At 41.3% G+C, this 25991-nt stretch overlaps 2 protein-coding genes across 9 annotated transcripts in view; one reads left to right on the top strand and one right to left on the bottom strand.

Moving 5' to 3' along the window:
- ATXN2 (ataxin 2) overlaps positions 1-25991 on the bottom strand; it is a 150993-nt gene that overhangs the window by 2393 nt on the left and 122609 nt on the right. For 5 of the 8 annotated variants that reach the window (XM_056536191.1, XM_056536144.1, XM_056536164.1 and 2 more), the window contains 3 exons: positions 23746-23799; positions 4255-4400; positions 849-1073 (listed from right to left, as the gene is read on the bottom strand). In XM_056536191.1, coding sequence (XP_056392166.1) covers positions 849-1073; positions 4255-4400; positions 23746-23799 — 425 coding nt within the window. The remainder of the gene's footprint in view (positions 1-848; positions 1074-4254; positions 4401-23745; positions 23800-25991) is intronic. The other 3 variants (XM_056536182.1, XM_056536168.1, XM_056536173.1) reach the window with 1 other exon arrangement.
- Positions 11987-15261, top strand: LOC130285118 (uncharacterized). Its single transcript, XM_056536347.1, has 2 exons — positions 11987-12489; positions 14881-15261. Exons 1-2 carry the CDS (start codon positions 12067-12069, stop codon positions 15250-15252), a joined length of 795 nt encoding a protein of 264 aa, XP_056392322.1. The 5' UTR covers positions 11987-12066; the 3' UTR covers positions 15253-15261.

The following is a 25991-nucleotide window of genomic DNA, read 5'->3' as shown; positions in this document are numbered from 1 at the left end:
GCTTTCACACTATAAAATTCATCCGTCTTAAAGATCCGTTTGATGTTCCGTTATGAAAACCCTGAAAATCGGCCATTAAACATCCGTTCGAAAATCCCATACGTCCGTTAGAAAATACCATTATAGTCTATGGGATTTTTACATTATCAGTTTTAATTTGTTATAGTCAGTTATTAATAACGGACGTTATTTTGTGACTGAAGAAATAGTGCATGCAGTATTTCTCCCGTTACTATCTTCCGTCACAAAATAACATTTGTTATTAATAACGGACTATAATGGATTAAAACGGATAATGTAAAAATCCCATAGACTATAATGGGATTTTCTAACAGAAGTATGGGATTTTCTAACGGACGTTTAATGGCCGATTTTCAGGGTTTTCATAACGGAAAATCAAACGGATCTTTAAGACGGATGAATTTTAGTTATGAAAACCCTGAAAATCGGCCATTAAACGTCCGTTAGAAAATCCCATACTTCTGTTAGAAAATCCCATTATAGTCTATGGGATTTTTACATTATCCGTTTTAATCCATTATAGTCCGTTATTAATAACAAATGTTATTTTGTGACGGAAGATAGTAACGGGAGAAATACTGCATGCACTATTTCTTCAGTCACAAAATAACGTCCGTTATTAATAACTGACTATAACAAATTAAAACTGATAATGTAAAAATCCCATAGACTATAATGGGATTTTCTAACGGACGTATGGTATTTTCGAACGGATGTTTAATGGACGATTTTCAGGGTTTTCATAACGGAACATCAAACAGATCATTAAGACGGATGAATTTTATAGTGTGAAAGCAGCCTTATTTAGAAGATTCATGCTTACTTACCTGTTGCACATGAGTCATGTGAGGTGGATTGGTATAGGCAGGCTGGACATGTGAAGGGTGAATTGTAAAAACAGTCTGCTGTGTTGGGAAGCTGTTTTGTGGGGACTGCGCATTAGAGCCTGGGGTCATAGAAGGTGGTGTTGGTGCCAGCCCTGTGTGGTAAATGGCAGACTGTTGTTGTTGATTAGCAAGGTGCAAAGCTTGGGCTGCCTGGTGTTGATGGTGCTATGAAGAAACAAGAAGAGCATATAAACATCACTTTTATCAGAAATCGTTTGTTACTAGAAAATGGGGGGAATTTATCATTGGTTTCACCCTGGTTTTATGGTGTACATTTGTCTCACAGTTTGTCTCAGATGCTGCTTAGAGACTTTTCATTGAGACTTTTGCTTTAGGTTTTTCAAAAAGAACATATCATGTTGTGATTTCAATTGATATCACGCAGTGGTCAGGAATTTATGATGTGTAACTTTTCAGTTTGTCACAACTGCCCTTACTGAGGCGCCAATCTACACCAGCACTGACCTGGTTCACAAAACTAACTGCAATAGCATTATTAAAAAGTCGCACATTTTGTTGCATGGGATAAAAAGCCGTACAAAAAGTCACAGAGGGGTAACACACAAAGTAGTGTGCTGAAGAAATGTGATCAGCACCAGATTTAACACATGCCCTGCACCATGTAATAAATTTGGTGCAGGCACAGTTTCCACCACATGAATTAATGGGGTAAAAGACTAGCACCTACACAACTCTTGATGAATACCCCCTAATATGTTTTCCCTTAGTCCTAAAAAATGAAAATAAAAAAATAAAAACCACAATGAGGTCCTCTATGAAAACTAAGAACACCCCAGTCCAGTGTGTAACAAGTAGACAAATAGGGAGCGTAATTTGAGTGCTGCTGTTAGAATAAAGGAAAGACAAATTACTATTTGAAATAACGATTCCTTATGTCCTAAAAGCAGCTTTGATGGGGATTAAGCAAGTAGAAACCCTATATGGGAGGGTTGAATTTAGAACTGTTCGCCCAAAGGCAGAGTATTGAGAAAAGGTGGCATTGAAACGATAGAGGGTAAGACCAGATCTGAAACACTGCATCTTGGAGTTCCCAGGGTATAGATCTCTTTGTCACAGCCTATTTAACCACGGCAATCTCCACTTCCAGTGCAAAGACAGGTGGATCCTAATCTTGAGCAACCAAAGATTCTCCAATTGCCACCCTGATCCACCTAGATAGAGTAGGCTTGGAGACTTAGCAACTTTTGGCAAACAGGATAGGAAGATTTTTTTTTTTATCTTTCCAGAACTTGATGGGCCTATCCACATAAAATCGGAGGCATCTGGCTATATTAACCCCTTAAGGACCGGGCACTTTTCGGTTTTTGCTCTTTCGTTTTTTCCTCCTTACCTTTAAAAAATCATAACTCTTTAAATTTTGCACCTAAAAATCTGTATTATGGCTTATTTTTTGCGCCACCAATTCTACTTTGTAATGATATCAGTCATTTTACCCAAAAATCGACGGCGAAACTGGAAAAAAAATAATTGTGCGACAAAATTGAAAAAATACAGCCATTTTGTAAATTTTGGGGGCTTCCGTTTCTACGTAGTACATTTTTCAGTAAAAATGACACCTGATCTTTATTCTCTAGGTCCATACGGTTAAATTGATACCCTACTTGTATAGGTTTGATTTTGTATTACTTCAGAATAAAATCATAGCTACATGCAGGAAAATTTATACGTTTAATATTGTCATCTTCTGACCCCTGTAACTTTATTTTTCCGTGTTCAGGGCGCTATGAGGGTTCATTTTTTGCGCCGTGATCTGAAGTTTTTTGCATTGATCTGACTTTTTGATCGCTTTTTATTCATCTTTTCATGATATAAAAAGTGACCAAAAATTCGCTATTTTGGACTTTGGAATTTTTTTGCGCGTACGCCATTGACCGTGCAGTTTAATTAGCGGCATATTTTTTTTAATTCGGACATTTCCACACGCGGCGATACCACATATGTTTATTTTTGTTTTTATTTACACTTTTTTTATTTATTTTTTTATTATTGGAAATGCCGGGTGATTCAAACTTTTATTAGGGGAAGGGATAATGATTTTTTTTTTACACTTTTCTTTTCCAAACATTGCTTTTAGTGATCTTTAACAGTGTTCGATGCATCTCCATAGGGATGCAATGATCAGTGTTTTCGGCGATTGATTGCTCAAGCCTGGATCTCAGGCTTGAAGCATTCAATCGACGATCGGACTGCAGGAAGGAAGGTAAGAGACCTTCCTCCTGTAGTACAGCTGTTCGGGATGCCGCACAGCTCCCTGAGCTAACCGGCACTTTTTAGTTTCACTTTTAGCCGCGATCAGTGCCGCGCGCTATTAGCGGCGGGTCCCGGCTTCACTATGACGCCGGGCCCGCCGCCATATGATATGGGGTCACCGTGGGACCCCGCGTTATATCAAGGGAGCGGGACCAAGGACGTACTCATACGTCCTTGGTCCTTAAGGAGTTAAGAGAATGAAACGTCGTTTCTTTTGAGTAGGAAGGATTACGAGTAGGATTACAAGAAGTGGCAAAGAAATTAACTGGAATCTTCAGTTGAAAGAAGGTAGAAATCACAGAAGAAACTTGGTATAAGGTTCAAATGCTAAGAGAGCCTGTAGCTTACCCACTCTGTCAGAAGGAATCATCTTCCAGGCTAGAAACCTCCAATCAACTTTCTTCAAAGGGGTCAGATGATTACCCCTCGAGAACCACCATCTATATTAGATTAACCCCATCTGCTGCTGGTAGGATGTACGGGAACACGGTTTGTTTTCATATCAAAGGTAGACTAACAAATGGGTCTTGGGTAAAGCAGTAACTGTACACCATATAATGATGAAGGAGAACTGTTTGAATGTGAAGTCCTCCCTGCTGATAAACTTGTTTGGCCACCGCAGCATTCAGTCTTCTCACTGATCAATGTGGTCTCCAGCAAACATACAAACATTATCTATATACTTTTTTTCTGTTTTTGAAAATCTCCCTTAAGCTTTAGCACAATTTACATTGATAAGATATATTATATAATATATATATATATATATATATATATATATATATATATATATATATATATATAGAGAGAGAGAGAAAGAGAGAAAGAGAGAGAAGAGAGAAGAGAGAGAGAGAGAGAGAGAGAGAGAGAGAGAGAAAGAGAGAGAGAGAGAAAGAGAGAAAGAGAGAAAGAGAGAGCGAAAGAGAGAGAGAGAGAGAGAGAGAGAGAGAGAGAGAGAGAGAGAGAGAGAGAGAGAGACAGTGAAACCCTCTTATATATGGGTTCAAGTAAAACCAAAAGGTGAGACAATACATGTTCCACAATATTTTAAGCATATATCTTATAGTAATTTTACCTGAACTGGGCTTGGTGCTGGATGACTACCTCCATGTTGAGACTGTTGCTGTCCAGTGGGGGTTGCTGAAGGCTGAGGATGAGGTTGATGTGGGTGTAATGCAGCATTTGGGTGTGCATACTGCTGTGCTAGTGAGCTAGTAGAAACTGGAAGCAAGAAAGGAAAAAAAAAATGACAGTCAAGACTTGTAAGGGTAAGTGCCAGAAGCATTAAATTATGAAAATTTTCTAAACCAATTCATTAACTTTTTATCTAGCAGCCACTCCCACATTGATCTAGCAAATTAGAAAACATCAGAGTGACAGTCAACACCGTTCTTACTTAAAGTGGTTATCCAGGAATTAAAAAACTGTTACTTTCTTCTTTCTTTCATAAACAGCTCCCCATCTGTCTCTGGGTTGGGTGCGGTTCTGCATTGAAGTGAATGGAGCTAAGTCATAAAACCACACCCAACCTGGAGACAGATGTGGAGCAGTTTTTGAAAGAAATTGATGATCGGAACGGGATGACTGCTGATATCTATCAGTCGCCATCCCAGGACATCGCCCAGGGGGGTCCTGAGTACCTATCCCCCTCCCCCCCCCTTTGTGGGCGATCGCTGTGATTCGCCGGTCAATTCTGAGCGGCGAATCACAGCATTTTCAGTCCAATCGGGTCCCTGGAAAATAAGGATGATCGGCGCTGTCAGACAGTGCAGATCATCCTGAAGGATTGGAGCAAGGTGGCAGGGGTGCCTCCTCCTATCCCCTGCCATTGGTCGGTCGGTTCTCCCGCTCTGCCTGCCCCTGGAAGTCCGGGCAGGGCGGGGTTGCCGTGGTGATGGCTGCAGGGATACCTGGCTGCGGTGATGGCAGTGGCGGTGAGCGTGACCAGCGGGAGCGCCGCATGTGACCGGCGGGAACAGCGCAGGTGGGCCACAGTCTAAAGATCGAGGTGAGGGATATTCAACTGTGGCCCCCTAGAAGTATCAAAACTACAACTCTCAGCATGCGCTGTCTGGGCATGCTGAGAATTGTAGTTTTGCAGCATCTGGAGGGCTACAGTTTGGAGACCACTGTATAGTGGTCTCCAAACTGTGACCCTCTAGAGGCTGCAAAACTACAACTCCCAGCATGCTCAGGAATGCTGGGAGTTGTAGTTCTGCAACATCTGGAGAGACAGATGTTGAAGAACTACAACTTCCAGCATGCCTGGACAGTCCGGGCATGCTGAGATATGCAGTTTTGAAACATCTGCAGGGCCACAGTTTGGAGACCACTACACAGTGGTCTCCAAACTGTGCCCCTCCAGATGTTGCATAACTACAACTCCCAGCATTACCTTCAGCTGTCAGTGCATGCAGCAGGTTGTAGTTTTGCAACAGCTGGAGACACCCTGGTGGGGAAAAACTGAGTTAGGGTCCGTTACCTAATTCAGTGTTTCCCAACCCTTGTGCCTCCAGCTGTTGAAAACTACAACTCCCAGCATGCACTGACAGACCATGCATGCTGGGAGTTGTAGGTTTGTAATAGCTGGAGGTACACTGGTGCGGAAACACTGAGGTAACAGACCCTAACTTAGTGTGTCTCCAGCTGTTGCAAAACTACAAGTCCCAGCATGGTATGTCAGTGTATGCTGGGAGTTGTAGTTTTGCAATAGCTGGATATTAGTTCTTAAAAAAAATTGGTTAGGGGTTGCCATGTTGAATCAGTAATTATATATTAATAAATAATATTAATAAAATAGCTTGATTATTTTTGTTATTATAACAGTTTTTTGCACCATACAGGGTACATTCACACGGGTGGGGGGTTTACAGTGAGTTTCCCACTGCAAGTTTGAGATGCTGCAAACTTTCCGCTGCAGCTCAAACTCCCAGCGGGAAACTAGCTGTAAACCACTCACCCGTGTGAATGTACCATAAAAACACTACACTAACATAAAATAAAAGAGTAAAACACTATATATACACGCACCCCCTTACAGTGTACCCCCTCCCCAATAAAACAGAAAAAAGTTAGTGTACTGTTTTTAAATGTTCCCTAAATGGAGCCTCCAGCTGTTGCAAAACAACAACTCCCAGCATTGGCACACAGCAATTGACTGTCCAGGCATGCAGAATTTGCAACAGCTGGAGGCACCCTGTTTGGGAAACCCTGCTGTAGGGTAATTTTTGGTGACGGAGGTCTCTATGCAAATCTTTAATTTAGGCCTCCAATGCGCATGGCTCTCTCTCACTCCTGAGCCCTGTCATATTTCAAGGCAACAGTTTAGGGCCACATATGGGGTATTTCCGTACTCTGTAGAAATTGCGCAACAAGTTTTGGGGGGCTTTTTCTCCTTTTACCCCTTATCAAAAGGTAAAGTTGGTGTCTACATCAGCATGTTAGTGTAAATTTTTTTTTTTTTTTTTTTTTACACTTACATGCTGGTGTTTGCTCCATACTTTTCATTTTCATAAGAGGTATGGGGCAACACCAGCATGATAGTGAAAAAGAGACACCCACAATTTGTAACGCAATTTCTCCCAAGTACGGAAATACCTCATATGTGGAAGTTAAGTGCTCTGCAGGCGCACAACAGGGCTCAGGAGTGAGAGCACAGCATGTGCATTTGAGGCCTAAACTGGTGATTTGAACAGGGGTGGCTGCGGGTTACCACGGTACTGACAAACACACAAAAAAAAAACACCCAGATGTGACCCATTTTGGAAACTACACCCCTCACGGAACATAAAGGGTGCAGTGAGCATTTTACACCCCACAGGTGTCTGACAGATTTTTGGAACAGTGGTCTGTGAAAGTGAAAAATGTAATTTTTCATTTGCACAGCCCATTGTTCCAAAGATTTGTCAAGCGCCAGTGGGTTGTAAAAGCTCACTGCACTCCTTGTTACATATCGTGAGGGGTGTAGTTTACAATATGGGGTCACATGTAGGGGAGTCCACTGTTCTGGCACCATGGGGGCTTTGTAAACGCACATGGCCACCGACTTCTATTCCAACCAAATACTCTCCAAAATCCCATTGTCGCTCCTTCTCTTCTGAGCTCTGTAGTGCACCCACAGATCACTTTACATCCACATGATATATTTCCTTACTCAAGAGAAATGTGGTTACAAATTTTGGGGGTCATTTTCACCTATTACCCCTTGTAAAAATGAAAAATTTGAGGTAAACCAGCATTTTAGTGAAAAAAAAAAAAAAAAATATCAAGTTTCATTTTCCCGTCCAACTTTATGGAAAATTCGTCAAACACCTGTTGGGTGTTAAGGCTCGCTGTACACCTTGTTACGTTCCTTGAGGGGTGTAGTTTTCCAGGTGTTTTTTTTTTTTTGCTGTTATGGCTCCATAGGGGCTTCCTAAATGCGACATGCCCACCAAAGACCATTTCAGCAAAATTCGCATTCCAAAAGTCCATTGTTGCTCCTTCTCTTCTAAGCCCTCTAGTGCGCCCATAAAATACTTCACATCCACATATGAGGTATTTCCTTACTCGAGAGGAATTGGGTTACAAATTTTGGGGGAATTTTTCTCCTTTTACCCCTTATAAAAATAAAAAATATGGGTCTACAAGAACGTTAGTGTAAAAAAACTTAAGATTATGAATTTTCGCCTCCACTTGCTGCTATTCCTGTGAAACAACTAAAGTGTAAAACTTTCTGAATGTCATTTTGAATACTTTGAGGGGTGCAGTTTTCATAATGCGATATTTCTAACATAAAGACCATCAAATTCACTTAAAAACTGAACTTGTCCCTGAATAAATAAAAATTTTGAAATTTACATGAAAAATTGGAAAATTGCTGCTATACTTTAAAGCCCTCTAATGTCTTCAAAAAGGAAAAACTTGTCAACTTTATGATGCAAACAAAGTAGACATATTGTATATGTGAATCAATATATCAATATATACAAGCAGAGAGCTTCAACGTTTTCTGAAATATTTGGAAGAAATGATGCAAGTATCAACGAAAATTTACCACCAACATAAAGTAGAATATGTCACGAAAAAACTATCTCCGAATCAAATTCATAAGTTAGAGCATCCCAGAGTTATTAATGCTTAAAGTGACATTGGTCAGATTAGCAAAAAAATGCTCTGGTCCTTAAGGTCATAATACTAATACTTAAAGGAGTAGTCCAGTGGTGAACAAGTGGTGAGCAACTTATCCCCTATCCAAAGGATAGGGGATAAGTTGCAGATTACGGGGTGTCCGATCGCTGGGGCCCCCAACGATCCCCTGTACGGGACCCCGACAGCCCGTGCGAAGGGTGGTGTGTCGACCACTGCACGAAGCAGCGGCCGACATTCCTCCTCAATACAACCCTATGGCAGAGCCGGAGCGCTGCCTTTGGCAATCTCCGGCTCTGCCATAGCGATGTATTAAGAATAGTTCAAAAAATATTGCGGTGGCGCTGCCTTGTAGAGATCGGAATGAAGGTTCAGTCTTCTAGTTAAAATCTAATTTATTGTTACATAAACTGAGATATGGACATGCAAAACGCATTTCGATTGCAAGTTCCCCCTTTCTCAATTGCAGGAATTACAGTATAAGGTACATACAGCGAGGCGAGGAAAAAAGGGAGCTAAAGCCAAACTCAGTATTGCCCACAAAGGGGCGTTGCAAATAAAATCACATTAACTGTTAGAATTACATATGAACAAATTCCTAAACTAATTTTACAAAGACATGTATAAAAACAAAGACCTGTATAAAAACCATGTAGTTAAAACTTCTATACAGAATGATGTATATATTGTGTAGGTTTGTATAGTCTTTTGAGCGTACATATATTACCGTATAGAGGTCCAAAAAACAGGGTTGGACTCTGGATTAACAAAGACAAGGCTTGGAGTCGGATGTGTACGTCATACTTGGTGCCGATACGCTAGTTCATTCACAAATTATAGTGACCAATCAGCGGAGAGCCGCTCATAACGTCACTACTGCTAGCAGCCAATGGAGCATGCTATTGGCTGGGGGAATGTACGTCGTAGTAGTCGCTCTTTGCTTGGTAGGTACGGCGACCAATCACTATGAAGTACGGGGCGAGGCGACCAATCAGAATCACTTGTATTATGTCAATGGAGAAGAACGCGAGCAGTCGTGGAGATGCCGGTATGAGATCTCCTAGATGATGCGCAATTCAAAAATGTCCAGAGGGGGGCTATTGAGCCAATCAGTTTTACGCCGAATTATTAGGTTCTCTTCTATGTGGAGCTCGTATGTGTACGCATCCAATCAAATCCTAGGTATGCGCCATTGGTTCAGGCGATTAGCCAATCAGTGAAAAGCCGGCATCTGTATACCTTTTCAATGGGAGAATACATAGTTGTATATAGTTATGATTCCCGCTAGGTGTTTTCTAAGTCTGGTGACCAATCCCTGTGCCGCTCCTACCATAGCGACCAATCGGAATTGATTCCGATTGAACCTTGCAGAGAGACCATTGAAGGAAAAGAATTTCTTCAGGGACTAGTGGGTTAAGGGCATTCTTTCTTGGGTGAAGTAGATCGTGTGCTCGATATAGTCATTCAAGCCCAGTGGATTTAAAGTTTTCAATTTAAAGATCCAATAATTCTCCCTCCTACATAGCTGCGTGTAGCGACGATGGCTGGTGGCCGGAATATGTTCTATAGGCACTACGGAAAAATCAGAAAATTTGCATTCATGTCGTAGTGCGGCATGGCGGGAGACGCTATGTTGTTGGTAGCCTTTTTTCACGTTAGATCGATGGTTGTTGAGTCTTGTACTTGTTAGAACAACACAAATGCTCAGTACAAGACTCAACAACCATCGATCTAACGTGAAAAAAGGCTACTAACAGCAGGCACTCTCGGGAGTAGAGGTGGGGGAGGACAGTGGGACGGAGTTGCAGGACAGTCAGGCAGTTAGCTGGGTTACAGTTAGAAAGCTGGGTAGGGGAAAAAGTGTGAGGGAGGCTAGTCCTGAACTAGCACACCCCAACAAGTTTGCCCGCTTGGCAGATGAGGGGGATGCCATTACAGAGCTAGCAGAACTGCAGCAGGATACTGCCTCTGACCGCCGGGGGGGGGGGGGGGGGGGTCGGGGTCTGCTCCAGTAAGGAGGGAGGGAGGAGTACAGGACAGGCCAGAGAGGTACTAGTGGTTGGGGACTCAATTATTAGGGGGACAGACAGGGCGATCTGTCACAAAGACCGGGATCGGCGAACAGTGTGTTGTCTGCCTGGCGCACGAGTTCGGCACATCGCGGATCGGGTTGACCGGTTGCTGGGCGGGGCTGGAGAGGACTCAACAGTCATGGTAAATATTGGCAAGCTTAAGGCAAGGACCTCCAAGGTAGTATTTTCTGAAATACTGCCAGTACCACGAGCCGCACCAGAGAGGCAGCGGGAGATCAGGGAGGTAAACAAGTGGCTCAGAAGCTGGTGTAGGAAGGAGGGGTTTGGGTTCATGGAGAACTGGGCTGACTTTGCTGTCTGTTACCGGCTCTACCGTAGGGACGGGTTGCACCTCAATGGGAAGGGTGCAGCTGTGCTTGGGGAGAAGATGGCTAGAAGGGTGGAGGAGTGTTTAAACTAGGGACTTGGGTGAAGGGAACCTACAGCAAAGAGGGGATAGATAGTGTAGATAGAGGTGGGAATTATAAATGTACCTGTGGGTGGAGCGGAGGGAGGGATTAGAATAGTTAATAGGAATAGGCTTCATAGGAAAATAAAACTTACACCCTTGAATCCCATTAACCCCAATAACATAAAGGATGGAAATGTAAAGTGTATGTTCACAAATGCCAGAAGCCTAGCAAATAAAATGGGGGAGCTTGAGGCCTTGATACTGGAGGAACATATTGATATAGTTGGGGTCACTGAGACATGGCTGGACTCCTCGCATGACTGGGCTGTCAATCTGCAGGGGTTTGTATTGTTTCGCAAAGATAGAATGAACAGGAAAGGTGGTGGAGTCTGTCTGTATGTTAGAAGTGGTATGAAAGTCAGTGTGAACTATGCCATAGTGTGTGATGATTCTGAGGATGTGGAATCACTGTGGGTAGAATTACAAAAGGAGGGAAATACTGAAAAAATAATACTTTGTGTAATCTACAGACCCCCTAATATCACTGAAGAGATAGAAGGTCGGCTGTATAAACAAATAGAGAGGTCTGCCCGGGCAGGTACAGTGGTAATAATGGGAGATTTTAACTATCCAGATATAGATTGGGGTCCGGGGTTGGCTAAAACTACAAAGGGGCGACAATTCCTAAATTTATTGCAGGATAATTTTATGGGCCAGTTTGTGGAGGACCCAACAAGAAGTGATGCCTTGTTGGATCTGATCATTTCCAACAACGCAGAGCTGGTTGGGAATGCAACTGTGCGGGAAATCCTTGGTAATAGCGACCACAATATAGTTACTTTTGATTTAAAATGTAGAAAACAAAGACAGGCGGGGAAGGCAAAAACATATAACTTTAAAAAGGCAAATTTCCCTGGGCTGAGATCTGCACTACAGGACATAGCCTGGGGGGAGGTGTTGTCAAATACTGATACAGAGTGTAAATGGGAGATCTTTAAATCAACTCTAAATAACTATACAGCTAAATATATACCAAAGGGGAACAAATATAAACGTTTAAAACTAAATCCTACATGGCTGACAAATGATGTTAAAAGAGCGATAAACAACACAAAAATAACATTAAAAAAAGTCTGATGGGTCAGCTATAACATTTAAACAGTACAAGGAGCTTAATAAAATCTGTAAAAATGTAATAAAAACAGCAAAAATCCAAAATGAGACAGGTGGCCAAAGAAAGCAAAACTAATCCTAAATATTTTTTTTAGATATATAAATGCAAAAAAAAACAAGGACAGAGCATGTAGGACCCCTTAATAATGATAATGGGGAGGTTGTCACAGGCTATAAAGAGAAGGCGGAGCTACTGAATGGGTTCTTTAGTTCTGTATATACTAAAGAAGAAGGAGCTGACATTGGACAGGTCAGTGCTGGTAACACATCATGTAATGTACTGAACTGGCTTAATGTAGAGATGGTACAAGGTAAGTTAAGTAATTTAAATGTAAGCAAATCTCCAGGACCGGATGGACTACACCCAAGAGTTCTTAGAGAGGCAAGTTCAGTAATATCTCTACCCCTGTTCATGATATTTAGAGATTCACTGGTGTCTGGTATTGTGCCAAGGGACTGGCGCAAGGCGAATGTGGTGCCAATCTTCAAGAAGGGCTCTAGGTCTTCCCCAGGAAACTATAGACCGGTAAGTTTAACGTGCATTGTGGGTAAATTGTTTGAAGGACTTATAAGGGATTACATACAGGAATACATAGGGGATGATAGTATTATAAGTGATAGCCATCATGGGTTTACTAAGGATAAAAGTTGACAAACCAATCTAATTTGCTTTTATGAAGGGGTGAGTAGAAGCCTTGACAGAGGAATGGCTGTGGATATAGTGTTTCTGGATTTTGCTAAAGCGTTTGATACTGTCCCTCATAGACGTCTGACAGCTAAGTTAAGGTCTTTGGGTTTGGAAACTTTAGTTTGCAACTGGATTGAACACTGGCTCATGGATCGTACCCAGAGAGTGGTGGTCAATGATTTGTACTCTGATTGGTCCCCGGTTATTAGTGGTGTACCCCAAGGTTCAGTACTGGGCCCACTGTTCTTTAATTTATTTATCAATGATATAGAGAATGGCATTAACAGCTCTGTTTCTATCTTTGCAGATGACAACAAGCTTTGTAGCACAGTACAGTCTATAGAGGATGTGCATAAGTTACAAGATGACTTGGATAGACTAAGTGTCTGAGCATCCACTTGGCAAATGAGGTTCAATGTGGATAAATGTAAAGTTATGCATCTGGGTACTAATAACCTGCATGCATCGTATGTCTTAGGGGGGATTAAACTGTCAGTCACTGGTAGAGAAGGATCTGGGTGTACTTGTAGATCACAGACTACAGAATAGCATGCAATGTCAGGCTGCTGCTTCCAAGGCCGGCAGGATATTGTCATGTATAAAAAGAGGCATGGACTCGAGGCACAGGGACATAATACTCCCCCTTTATAAAGCATTGGTACGGCCTCACCTGGAATATGCTGTTCAGTTTTGGGCACCAGTCCATAAAAGGGACACTGTGGAGCTGGAAAGGGTGCAGAGACGCGCGACTAAACTAATATGGGGCATGGAACATCTTAGCTATGAGGAGCGATTAAAGGAGTTACAATTGTTTAGTCTTGAGAAGAGACGTTTAAAGGGGGATATGATAAATGTATATAAGTATATTAATGGCCCATACAAAAAAATATGGAGAAAAACTGTTCCAGGTTAAACCCCCCCAAAAGGACGAGGGGGCACTCCCTCCATTTGGAGAAGAAAAAGTTTAGTCTCAAGGGGCGACACTCCTTTACCATGAGAACTGTGAACTTATGGAACAGTCTACCTCAGGAACTGGTCACAGCAGGAAAAATTAACAGCTTTAAAACAGGATTAGATACATTCCTGGAACAAAATAACATTAATGCTTATGAAGAAATATAAAATCCCATCCCATTTCCCAATATCGCGCCACACCCCTACCCTTCAATTCCCTGGTTGAACTTGATGGACGTATGTCTTTTTTCAACCGTACTAACTATGTAACAACATAGCGTCTCCCGCCATGCTGCACTACGACATGAATGCAAATTTTCTGATTTTCCCATGGTGCCTATAGAACATATTCCGGCCACCAGCCATCGTTCCTACACACAGCTGTGTAGGAGGGAGAATTATTGAATCTTTAAATTGAAAACTTTAAATCCACTGGGCTTGAATGACTATATCCAGCACACGATCTAATTCACCCAAGAAAGAATGCCCTTAACCCACTAGTCCCTGAAGAAATTATTTTCCTTCAATGGTCTCTCTGCAAGGTTCAATCGGAATCAATTCCGATTGGTTGCTATAGTAGGAGCGGCACAGGGATTGGTCACCAGACTTACAAAACACCTAGCGGGAATCATCACTATATACAACTATGTATTCTCCCATTGAAAAGCTATACAGATGCCGGCATTTCACTTCTCCATTGACATAATACAAGTGATTCTGATTGGTCGCCTCGCATGCTCCATTGGCTGCTAGCAGTAGTGACGTTATGAGCAGCTCTCCGCTGATTGGTCACTATAATTTGTGAATGAACTAGCGTATCAGCACCAAGTATGACGTACACATCCGACTCCAAGCCTCGTCTTGGTTAATCCAGAGTCCAACCCTGTTTTTTGGACCTCTACACTGTAATATATGTACGCTCAAAAGACTATACAAACCTACACAATATATACATCATTCTGTATAGAAGTTTAACTACATGGGTTTTATACATGTCTTTGTCAAATAAGCTTAGGGATTTGTTCATATGTAATTCTAACAGTTTATGTGATATTATTTGCAACGCCCCTTTGTGGGCAGTACCGAGTTTGGTTTTAGCGCCCTTTTTTCCTGTATAAATGGCGCCTCACTGTGTGCACCTTATATTGTAATTCCTGCAATTAAGAAAGGGGGAACTTACCCTCGAAACGCATTTTGCATGTCCATATCTCAGTTTATGTAACAATAAATGAGATTTTAACTATAAGACTAAACCTTCATTCCGATCTCTACAAGGCAGCGCCACCGCAGACCAACTTTTTTGCACTATTCTCAAGTCTACTGCCGACCTCTTATCGAGTACCCGGCTGGATCCTGCAGGCTGCAGCCAGAGACCATCTGACCCCACACGGAGGGGTGATATGCACATATCGAGCCATACCCCAGGTGAGTACAACTAGCATGGGGGTTGTGGATCAGGATTATCCCACTGAATTACGCAAGGCGCTATCCTCTCCCTGTCTCTTTTTCTCTTTTCTACATAGTGATGTTTTGAGGGGGCGTGTCTGCTGCCGCTTCATGCGGTGGTCGACACCAGCTATCTGGCCGGAGAGCCTGGCCCCCGTACAGAGAGATCGCCGGTCGGCCCCAGCGGTCGGACCCCCGTGATCTCAAACTTATCCCATATCCTTAGGATAGGGGATAAGTTTTCACCACTGGACTACCCCTTTAATGAAGTGAGCACAATTTTGCAATGTTTGCTTACATTGTAAATGGGGAACAAACAAACTTAAACCACTGGCACAGTTAAAGAGGAACTGCGTTACGTAAGTGCTTATTCCCTATCCACAGGATCCAGTGGATACGGGATAAGTGTCTGATTGTGGGGGGTCCCATCACTGGGACCTCCCACCCGGCACCCTAGCTCTCCCAACGTACACGCCTGATCGTGGGGGTGTCTGGCAGGAGATCGCGGGAGTCCCAGTGTTTGGGCCCCCCACGATCCGACACTCATCCCCTATCCTGTGGATAGGGACTCAGGACTTATGTACCGGAATTCCCCTTTAAAGTGGTATCCAAGAAAAAAAAATTATTTTATATATAGACTGCCTCCAGAAAGTTACACAGATTTGTAAATTACTTCTATTAAAAAAATCTTGATCCTTGCAATAATTATCAGCTGCTGAAGGGGAGTTGTAACAGTGTTCTCTGCTGACATCTCTGCCTGTCTCGGGAACTGCAGTAGGAGAGGTTTGCTATGGGGATTTGCTTCTACTCTGGACAGTTCCTGAGACAGGTGTCAGAGAGTACTTAGACAGAAAAGAACAACTCAACTTCAGCAGCTCTGTAACTTTCTGGAGCCAGTTGATATATAAAGTTTTTTCCTGGCTAATGCCTTTAACCCCTTAAGGACTCAGCCCATTTTGGCCTTAAGGACTCAGACAATTTAATTTTTACGTTTTCATTTTTTCCTCCTCGCCTTCTAAAAATCATAACTCTTTTATATTTTCATCCACAGACTAGTATGAGGGCTTGTTTTTTGTGCGACCAGTTGTCCTTTGTAATGACATCACTCATTATATCATAAAATGTATGGCGCAACCAAAAAACACTATTTTTGTGGGGAAATTAAAACGAAAAACGCAATTTTGCTAATTTTGGAAGGTTTTGTTTTCATGCCGTACAATTTCTGGTAAAAATGACATGTGTTCTTTATTCTGAGGGTCAATACGATTAAAATGATACCCATTATTATATACTTTTATATTATTGTTGCGCTTAAAAAAAATCACAAACTTTTTAACCAAATTAGTACGTTTATAATCCCTTTATTTTGATGACCTATAACTTTTTTATTTTTCCGTATAAGCGGCAGTATGGGGGCTCATTTTTTGCGCCATGATCTGTACTTTTTTTTGATACCACATTTGTATATAAAAAACTTTTAATACATTTTTTATAATTTTTTTTTTAATAAAATGTATTAAAAAAGTAGGAATTTTGGACTTTTTTAATTTTTTTTCGTTCACGCCGTTCACCGTACGGGATCATTAACATTTTATTTTAATAGTTCGGACATTTACGCACGCGGCGATACCAAATATGTCTATAAAAAATGTTTTTTACGCTTTTTGGGGGTAAAATAGGAAAAAACGGACGTTTTACTTTTTTATTGGGGGAGGGGATTTTTCACTTTTTTTTTACTTTTACTTTTACATTTTTTTTTACACTTGAATAGTCCCCATAGGGGACTATTCATAGCAATACCATGATTGCTAATACTGATCTGTTCTATGTATAGGACATAGAACAGATCAGTATTATCGGTCATCTTCTGCTCTGGTCTGCTCGATCACAGACCAGAGCAGGAGACGCCGGGAGCCGCACGGAGGAAGGTGAGGGGACCTCCGTGCGGCGTTATGAATGATCGGATCCCCGCAGCAGCGCTGCGGGCGATCCGATCGTTCATTTTAATCGCGAACTCCCGCAGATGCCGGGATCTGTATTGATCCCGGCACCTGAGGGGTTAATGGCGGACGCCCGCGAGATCGCGGGCGTCGGCCATTGCCGGCGGGTCCCTGGCTGCGATCAGCAGCTGGGATCAGCCGCGCATGACACGGGCATCGCTCCGATGCCCGCGGTTATGCTTAGGACGTAAATGTACGTCCTGGTGCGTTAAGTACCACCTCACCAGGACGTACATTTACGTCCTGCGTCCTTAAGGGGTTAAAGTTGTAAGGAGAGGGCTTGTTAATCAAACTTACTATATTCAGCGGCTCGCAGCTGCTTTCCACAGCCAGGGGCTGCCGCTTATTTACACTTTAATTGAGAACTGTTTAATTGCCATTTAACCTGTTAAGGACCAAGGACGTACCGGTACGTCCTGAGTCCTTTCCCTTTCTATAACGCAGGGCCACGGCGGGCCCGGCCTCTAACATCCGGGACCCGTGGCTAATAGCGCGCAGCACTGATCGCGGTGCCGTGCGCTATTAACCCTTTAGATGTGGTGTTCAAAGTTGAACACCGCGTCTAAAGTGAAAGTAAATCACTGCCGGTTAGCTCAGGGGCTGTTCGGGATGTCCGGGGCAAAATTGCGGCATCCCAAACAGCTCTGGGACACAGGAGGGTCTCCTACCTTGCCTCCTGGTGTCCGATTGCCGATCCAGGCATGAGCAGTCAAGCGGCAGAATCATCGATCAATGGTTTCCTATGAGAAACCATTCATCGATGTAAAAGATCAGTGTGTGCAGTTTTATAGCCCCCTATGGTAGCTATAACATTGCAAAACAAAAAAAAAAAGGGGGGGGGGGGGGGAAAATAAGTTACCGGCGTATAACACGCACTTTTTAGGCTAAAATTTTTAGCCTAAAGTCTACCTGCGTGTTATACGCCGATAAGCCTGCGTCGTTGCTATGCGCTGCGAGACGCAATGACGTCACTTTTTTTACCCAAATATCCTTGGTAAAATGAGGGTGCGTGGTATACCCCGATAAATACGGTAATAAAGATTATTTAACCCCTTCCCTAATAAAAGTTTGAATCACCCCCCCCCCTTTTCCCATAAAAAAACAAAACAAAAAACAGTGTAAATAAAAATAAACATATGTGGTATCGTCGCGTGCGGAAATGTCAGAGTAAAAATATATAGTTAATTAAACCGCACGGTCAATGGTGTACACGCAAAAAAATTCAAAAAGTCCAAAATAGGGCATTTTTGGTCACTTTTTATATCATGAAAAAAATTTATAAAAAGTGATCAACAAGTCCGATCAATACAAAAATGGTACTTCTAAAAACTTCAGATCATGGTGCAAAAAATGAGCCCTCATACCACCCCATACGCGGAAAAATAAAGTTATAGGGGTCAGAAGATGACAATTTTAAACGTATAAAATATTTTCCTGCATGTAGTTTTTTCAGAAGTACGACAAAATCGAACCTATAAAAAGTAGGGTATAATTTTAGTCGTATGGACCTACAGAATAAGGAGAAGGTGTCATTTTTAGCAAAAATTGTACGGTGTAGAGACAGAAGCCCTCCAAATTTACAAAATGGCATTTTTTTTTTCAATTTTGTCTCAATGATTTTTTTTTCCGTTTTGCCGTTGATTTTTGGGTAAAATTACTGACATCAATACAAAGTAGAATTGGTGGTGCAAAAAATAAGCCATTATATGGATTTTTGGGTGCAAAATTGAAAGAGTTATGATTTTTTAAAGGTAAGGAGGAAAAAACTAAAGTGCAAAAAAGGAAAAATCCCTGGTCCATAAGGGGTTAAAAAAAGAACAAAAAACAAACAAATCAAACTGATTGGTGCACGTAAGTTACTGGCAAATATTTTAAAAACCTCTATTTAAAATTCAAATAAGGGGTCACATGATCAAGTCACAGACTATTTACACATACAGCTCTTTAGTAATCTCTGGTGTGAAATTTAGGGTAACATCCAGGGCATGCAGGATAAGAGAAACTGGTTAAAAAAAAAAAGTTAAAAAATAAAATAAAGAAAACCTACTTGTTTATACTACCATACCATCAAATGTTTGGTTGATAGATGCCAAAGGTGTATGGCCAAGATAAAGTCTTTAGATCACAGATCCAACATAGTAAATATAGTGGCCAGCTTATTAAATACATAAACAGAGGGTCAATATGAATAAACACAGATGACCAGATGTTCCTTTAAACAGGACAGTCTGTTGACTCTGTTGACATTTGCGATACCCGCCAAGCTTTAATAGAAAAATAAAAAATTATATATATATCTAAACCCAAACTAAGATTTGAATGGGGCACAGTGTAAGGACTTGTGGTCCCATGGGTGCTCTCATCCTCAGAATTGATCAAAGTAAAAAAAAAAATCCAAAATGCAAATGGTGGCTTGGCACTCCAGGCAAAAGTGGTGAAAAAGTGCTTTTTTTATACAACTGTTTATGAATTTTTCCATAAGGGATTAAAAAAAAAAAAAAAAAAAACAAGGTTTACAAATGAAGTACAAATTATCTTTTACACAATTATACAGAGTAAGTCACTATTCTTCACCCACACACTACATGTTATCTTTATAAATTACAAATTATGCATCCATTTTAAGGGCTACAACAGTGCTCACCCAAGAACCAATGGGCAAGATTAAAACTGGTGCAAAGGAAAAATGTGAAGCAGTGGTCTCATATGAACCAAATTCCACTGTCTCTTAAAATGAAGGAACCAATCGGATTGCATTGCTCTTTCCTTTCAGTTTTATCAAGTTTCTCCCATTAAATTTCTGGGGCATTTTACAGATTACACACTAATCCCTCCTACTAGGACAAGAGTTAAGTAGTTATTGTACTTTTATTAAAAAAAAAATATCTCCCTCCCCATTAAGTCGGAAAACACAACTACTTAAACATGAGATGGATAAAAGGTTGAAAAGAGTCTTGGACTGTATACAGAAAATACATCTCTGGGTAATAGGTTCTTAAAGGGGTACTCCGGTGGAAAACATATGTTTTAAAATCAACTGGTGCCAAAAAGTAAAACAGATTTGTAAATTACTTCTATTTAAAAATCTTAATCCCTCCAGTACTTATCACCTGCTGTATACTACAGAGGAAGTGGTATTGTTCTTTTCTGTCTGACCACAGTGCTCTCTGCTGACACCTTTCTATTCCAGGAATTGTCCAGTGCAGGAGCCAATCCCCATAGCAAACAGACAGAGGTGTCAGCAGAGAGCACTGTGGTCATGAAGAAAAGGACTATACAACTTCTTTTGAAGCATACAGCAGCTGATAAGTACTAAGATTTTTAAATATAAGTAATTTACAAATCTGCTTAACTTTGTAGCACCAGTTGATTTTAAAACATTTGTTTTCCACTGAAGTAGCCCTTTAAAAGAACCACCCCACTAGACCACCAGGGATGTTTATAAGAAACCTTTAGACTCAGCTGTCAACTTTGACAGCGGTGATCTAAAAGGTGAATAGCCAGCCTTGGCGAGTGCCGCATGCTGGGCTATTAGCGGCGGCCCCCAGCATCTGAAATCAGCCGGGTGCTGTCAGGTATGGAGTGGGCTAGAGCCAGGAGCCCGCTCTGTACACCCCATGCAAGTCTGCGCCCACTCCTGCCGTCAGTCTGCACCTCACACCGGCCGTTATAAAAATAAAGTCGGTCCGGCCCTGCTAGCCTGATACAGGGCTAAATGTATGAAAAATTCCCCTGCCCGGCACCCAGAACTACATGTCCCGGGCGTTGGGTGATAGGATTTCCACATCCCTGAAGGTACTAAATTGGTTTTCTTTTTAAATGCACACCTATGTTTCTCAAACAAATTGAATGGACTTCTTGTGGACATCTGATGAATTTTCAAATGAAGTCCAGCACGGCTATGAAAAGTAAAATCTTTTTATAGGTTGCACATACAGCAAATCAGACAAACACATACGCATGACAAGTTTCAACCCATCAGGGTCTTCGTCATAAGCTTCTGCTCTACGGGAGGTTTCTGTCCTCCCTGAGTTCTCCTTAGGACACCTGCGTTACGGTTTGACAGGTGTACTGCCCCAGTCAAACGCCCCACCAGCCACTAGTAAAATTTAAAAAGGAGTGAAGGAGGGTGTATACTGCCCCTTCAAATAACAGACACACAGACAACAGCATATTGAAAAGCAGCTTAACCCCTTTATGTACTGTTACTACCAAAAAGTATACCCAAGTATGCCCCATTATTTCCAAGTTGTAGATATAAATAAAGGAAATTCTTGCTAACAGAGTCAAGAAAAGTATACTATATCTTGAGCAATTTTTTTTGACACTGAAATCTCATGTACTTTGACTCTGTTAGCAATGATTTACTTTATGCCTACACCTGGAAAATAATAGGGCATGGTTGAGTATACTTTTTGGTAGTAACAGTGCATAAGCGGTTAATCTGTGTGTCCATAAGTTGCAGGGGCGGTATATGCCCACCTCTGCTCCTTTTTAAACTTTATCATTGATTTTTTTTTTTTTTGCTTATGACAGACCATCATGGGCTGAAATGTGTCAAGTGTTTTTGTCCGATATGTTCAATATGTGACCAGCAAAAATTTTTTTTCTTTATTTCATACCCATGTTCGACTTTATTTGAAAAGTCTTCAGTTGTCTACGGTTTGGCTCTACGGAGTCTGTCCATGGGACTTTAGACTCCCAGGTGTGCTGTAGACATGGTACGCTCCAGTGCCTGTCATGTGACATGTTATTGTGCATAATCAATTTAGGGCTAATTACTTCACAGATCATTGGAGATTTTACAACTAATGACAGTAACACGTTAACCACTGCCATTTATAATTAGAAAAAAGTGCCCTCCATTTCAGCACACTGCTAATACTTCTGCTGATGGACTCCACTTGGCATTTGTGGTATCCATACTTGGGGAGATTGCTTCTTTCATTTTTCAGGTCTTTTTAAAAATGAAGAAAAAAAAAATCCATCTAACTGGTTGATATGGGCAACTGGTCAACTTTTCCCTTGCATAAGTTTTATTTAATCTTCCTAATAGAGTTTAAGTATCCCTTCGATTTATTATTCAAATGACATCAACTGGAAGCAGAACATATATTTGGTCACAGAACTCCATGAAATACTTGTCAGAAATAGCCAGCCCTTCCGCCTTAACCACTTCCTTACCTCCATTTAATTTTAATGAAAAAAAGTACTGTACACACTTACACCTCTCCTTAAAGACAATGGCCCTGATTTATCAATCAGTCTGAAACCCTTACTGTCTGGTTTTTCCCACAGCAGCCAATCACAGCTCAGCTTTCATTGCTGAACAAGCTCTTGTAAAAAGTGAAAGTTGAGCTGTGATTGGTTGCTATGGAAAAAAAAAAACAAAAAAAGGACAATTACATTTTCAGGCCATTATGTGTAATATATGAATTCAGTGAATCTCAAGGGTTGAGTGTGGGGAAACCTCTAAATGCTCTAAAAGCACATATGAAAAGAGAGGAAGATAAAACCACCTTATTAAGGGCTTGTTCTTATCTACATTAAAAGGTGTTAACAAGGATTAGAAAAACCTGGCAGCTTTCTTCCAGAAACAGTGCCACTCTTGTCCTTAGTTTGCGAGTGGTGTTGAAGCTCACTTCAGATGTGGCGCTGTTTTTGAAAGAAAGCAGCGATGTTTTTCTAAAAACTTTGATAACCCATTTAAAGTCTTTTCAATGTTCTGCTCTAGAGATGAGCGAACTTACAGTAAATTTGATTCGTCACAAACTTCTCGGCTCGGCGGTTGCTGACTTTTCCTGCATAAATTAGTTTAGCTTTCAGGTGCTCCCGTGGGATGGAAAAGGTGGATACAGTCCTAGGAGACTCTTTCCTAGGACTGTATCCACCTTTTCCAGCCACCGGAGCACCGGAAAGCTGAACTAATTTATGCAGGAAAAGTCAGCAACCGCCGAACTGAGAAGTTCGTCACGAATCGAATTTACTGTAAGTTCGCTCATCTCTATTCTGCTCCATCATAAAATTGTTGCACTAGAAATATTTTCAATTTTAGTGTTTCCTACTGACCTAGAGTGCTGTTGCAACTTTCTTTTTTGTACATTGTGTATTTGCCACAGCAGCGGGCACCTGTGTATTAGGTTGTTGTGATGGCTATTTTTTCTTTTGTTTTTACTTTGTAAGTTGGGGGGTGTGGCACCCTCTTTAGCCGTGCACCCCACCCCTCTCAGACTGGAGGTGGTTTAGTCAATGGCTGATCCAACATGTCACACAGTCCGACGCTATATGCACAGCAGAGGTGAGTTATCATGTTAGGGTCCCATCCGATATGAGGCCACCTCCGCGTGGTGGATGGGGGGACACATTTTGATCAAAAAGTGCGCTGAGAGCCTCCATTTTTTTTTTTTTACCTAGAGTGCTGTTGCAACTTTCTTTTTTGTACACTGTATTTAGACAGGACAAAGAAAAAAATGTTTACAGATATTTACTTTACTTGTCTTCTCCAGCTAGAGACAGTTTTGGTTTTATCAACTGAAACATAGCTAACATATCTGTAACGTTTATGAATTATTTATCCAAGACCCCCTTTCTCTATCCAACAATTTCTGGAGTAAAGAAAAGCTTTTTCAACATTCAGTATTTGTGTTTACAAGCACAGTAAAGAAAGCAAGGGAATCAAAAAACAACAACTCACTGGCAAAGTAGAAAGAAGGGGCAGTCTCCTTGTTGTTTGGAATTTTAGGACATGCTGAATTTGGGGAAATAGAAACGCAAATTAGCCTTTAATGAAAGCAATGTAAGGCCGACATGATGGAAAATAAGTATGAAATTTATTATGCTATAGCTTTTGAAGCTACTGAAGGAGAGACATCATTGTATTGAAGTCACCATACACACAGTCATCACCACTAAAAGATTTAAAGGAAGCTATGAAATAAGAAAAGCATTCCCCAGATTAAATGTTCAAAACATTACTGGTTTACATACACCATCCTACACATACAGCTTTTAATGACACAATAACTAGCTGTCCACTGCTGAAGTTAAACTCGAGACAAATGTAAATGTATCATCTGTGGCTACACAATGGCATCAAGATACATACAGCTTGAGCACATAACGTAACCACCTTTCTAGAGACAAATCATTATGAGCACTTTAGTATATGCTTTGATGAGCCAATGGGCTTTGTGGTGTACCACAAAGAAAAACCTATATGATTCCATGAAATGCAATGGTTTTGTGCAGTGTATACAGGTGAAACATTAAACCATGTTTTTATCCTTAAGGCTAGGTTCCCACTTCGGAAGCTCAGAATGGACAAATTCTATCCGGTGCTTCCGAGTGCGACCAATGGACATTGCCCCATAGATGACAATGTCTGCAGAGTTGAGGATTCTGCCTGAAGAATAAAAATAAGCGAAAAATTTTGTAGTGCACACTATGCAAAGGAATACCAATGACAGCAATGGGATTCTGCTGCATTGGAATTTCAGACCAAAATTCTTAAGCAGAATTCCAATCAGAAATTCCAAAGTGTGAACCTAGCCTTACAAATCATGTGGCCAAAATGAACTAACTTATAGCAAATGTCCATGGCACTTAACCTTTGTATTTAGACTGATCAGCCATGTGATCTGGATTAGGATTTGCTAACACACTAATGGGAAGGATTTATCGGCTGAAAAGTCACAACATTTTGTGCAATTAAGCACATTTATAGTACGAAAGGGGACAAGGACTTTGTACGTCTCATTTATCAGAATTTACACCTGCATGCAGCTGTAATATGCCAGTTCTGCGCTGACTTAAAGGGGTACTCCGGTGGAAAACACATTTTATTTCATATCAACTGGCTCGAGAAAGTTAAACAGATTTGTAAATTACTTCTAGTAAAAAATCTTAATCCTTCCAGTACTTACCAGCTGCTGTATACAACAGAGGAAGTTGTGTAGTTATTTTCTGTCTGACCACAGTGCTCTCTGCTGACACCTCTGTTCATGTCAGGAAATGTCCAGAGTAGGGGCAAATCCCCATAGCAAACCTCTCCTGCTCTGGACAGTTCCTGACATGGACAGAGGTGTCAGCAGAGAGCACTGTGGTCAGACAGAAAAGAGCAGCTGATAAGTACTGGAAAGATTAAGATTTTTTAAATAAAAGTAATTTACAAATCTGTTTAACTTTCTGGAGCCAGTTGATATGAAAAAAAAAAAAAAAAAAAAACTCCATCAGAGTACCCCTTTTAGATTTCTAAGCCTGTTGCACGGGCAGCTTTAGGTCTGCTAGAATTAATAAAAGGCTTGGGCCTCAATAAATCAAGCACCGCAAAAACTAAGTTTTAAAAAGACCCACAAGGAAATCAGCAGTGTTTATTCTAACTCCATGGTGGGTCATCTTTCTACAGATTTTCAACAAACATTTCACCCTTTGCAACTCAAAAGGGTAAAAACCAAAGCAAATCGCTGGGTTCACATCACGCTTTTGCCATACTGTTTTCAATCCGTTTTCTAAAGAAAACCGTATGGCAAAAAAAAAACGGATGGAACAGTATGGCAAAAAAGTAAACCGTATGAGTTTTTAAACCGTATACTGTTTTTAAAAGTGCATACAGTTCTGTCAGTTTTTATAGAAAAAAAAACCATACGTTTTTGAAAATTTTGTCCATTTTTAACCCCTTAAGGACACATGATGTACTGGAACGTCATGTGTCCGCACATGATCTATAACGCGGGGCCACGGCGTGGCCCCGCATCATAGCAAGTAGGGCCTGGCCTCTAACAACGGCCGGGACCCGTGGCTAATAGCGCGCAGCATTGATCGCGGTGCCGCACGCTATTAACGTTGAACGCCGCGCCTAAAGTGAAAGTATGCCGGTTAGCTCAGTGGGCTGTTCGGGATAGCCGCGGCGAAATCGTGGCATCCCGAACAGCTTACAGGACA

Source organism: Hyla sarda, chromosome 1, assembly GCF_029499605.1.
Source record: "Hyla sarda isolate aHylSar1 chromosome 1, aHylSar1.hap1, whole genome shotgun sequence".
Taxonomy (NCBI): domain Eukaryota; kingdom Metazoa; phylum Chordata; class Amphibia; order Anura; family Hylidae; genus Hyla; species Hyla sarda.
This window is presented reverse-complemented; position numbering and strand designations above follow the sequence as displayed.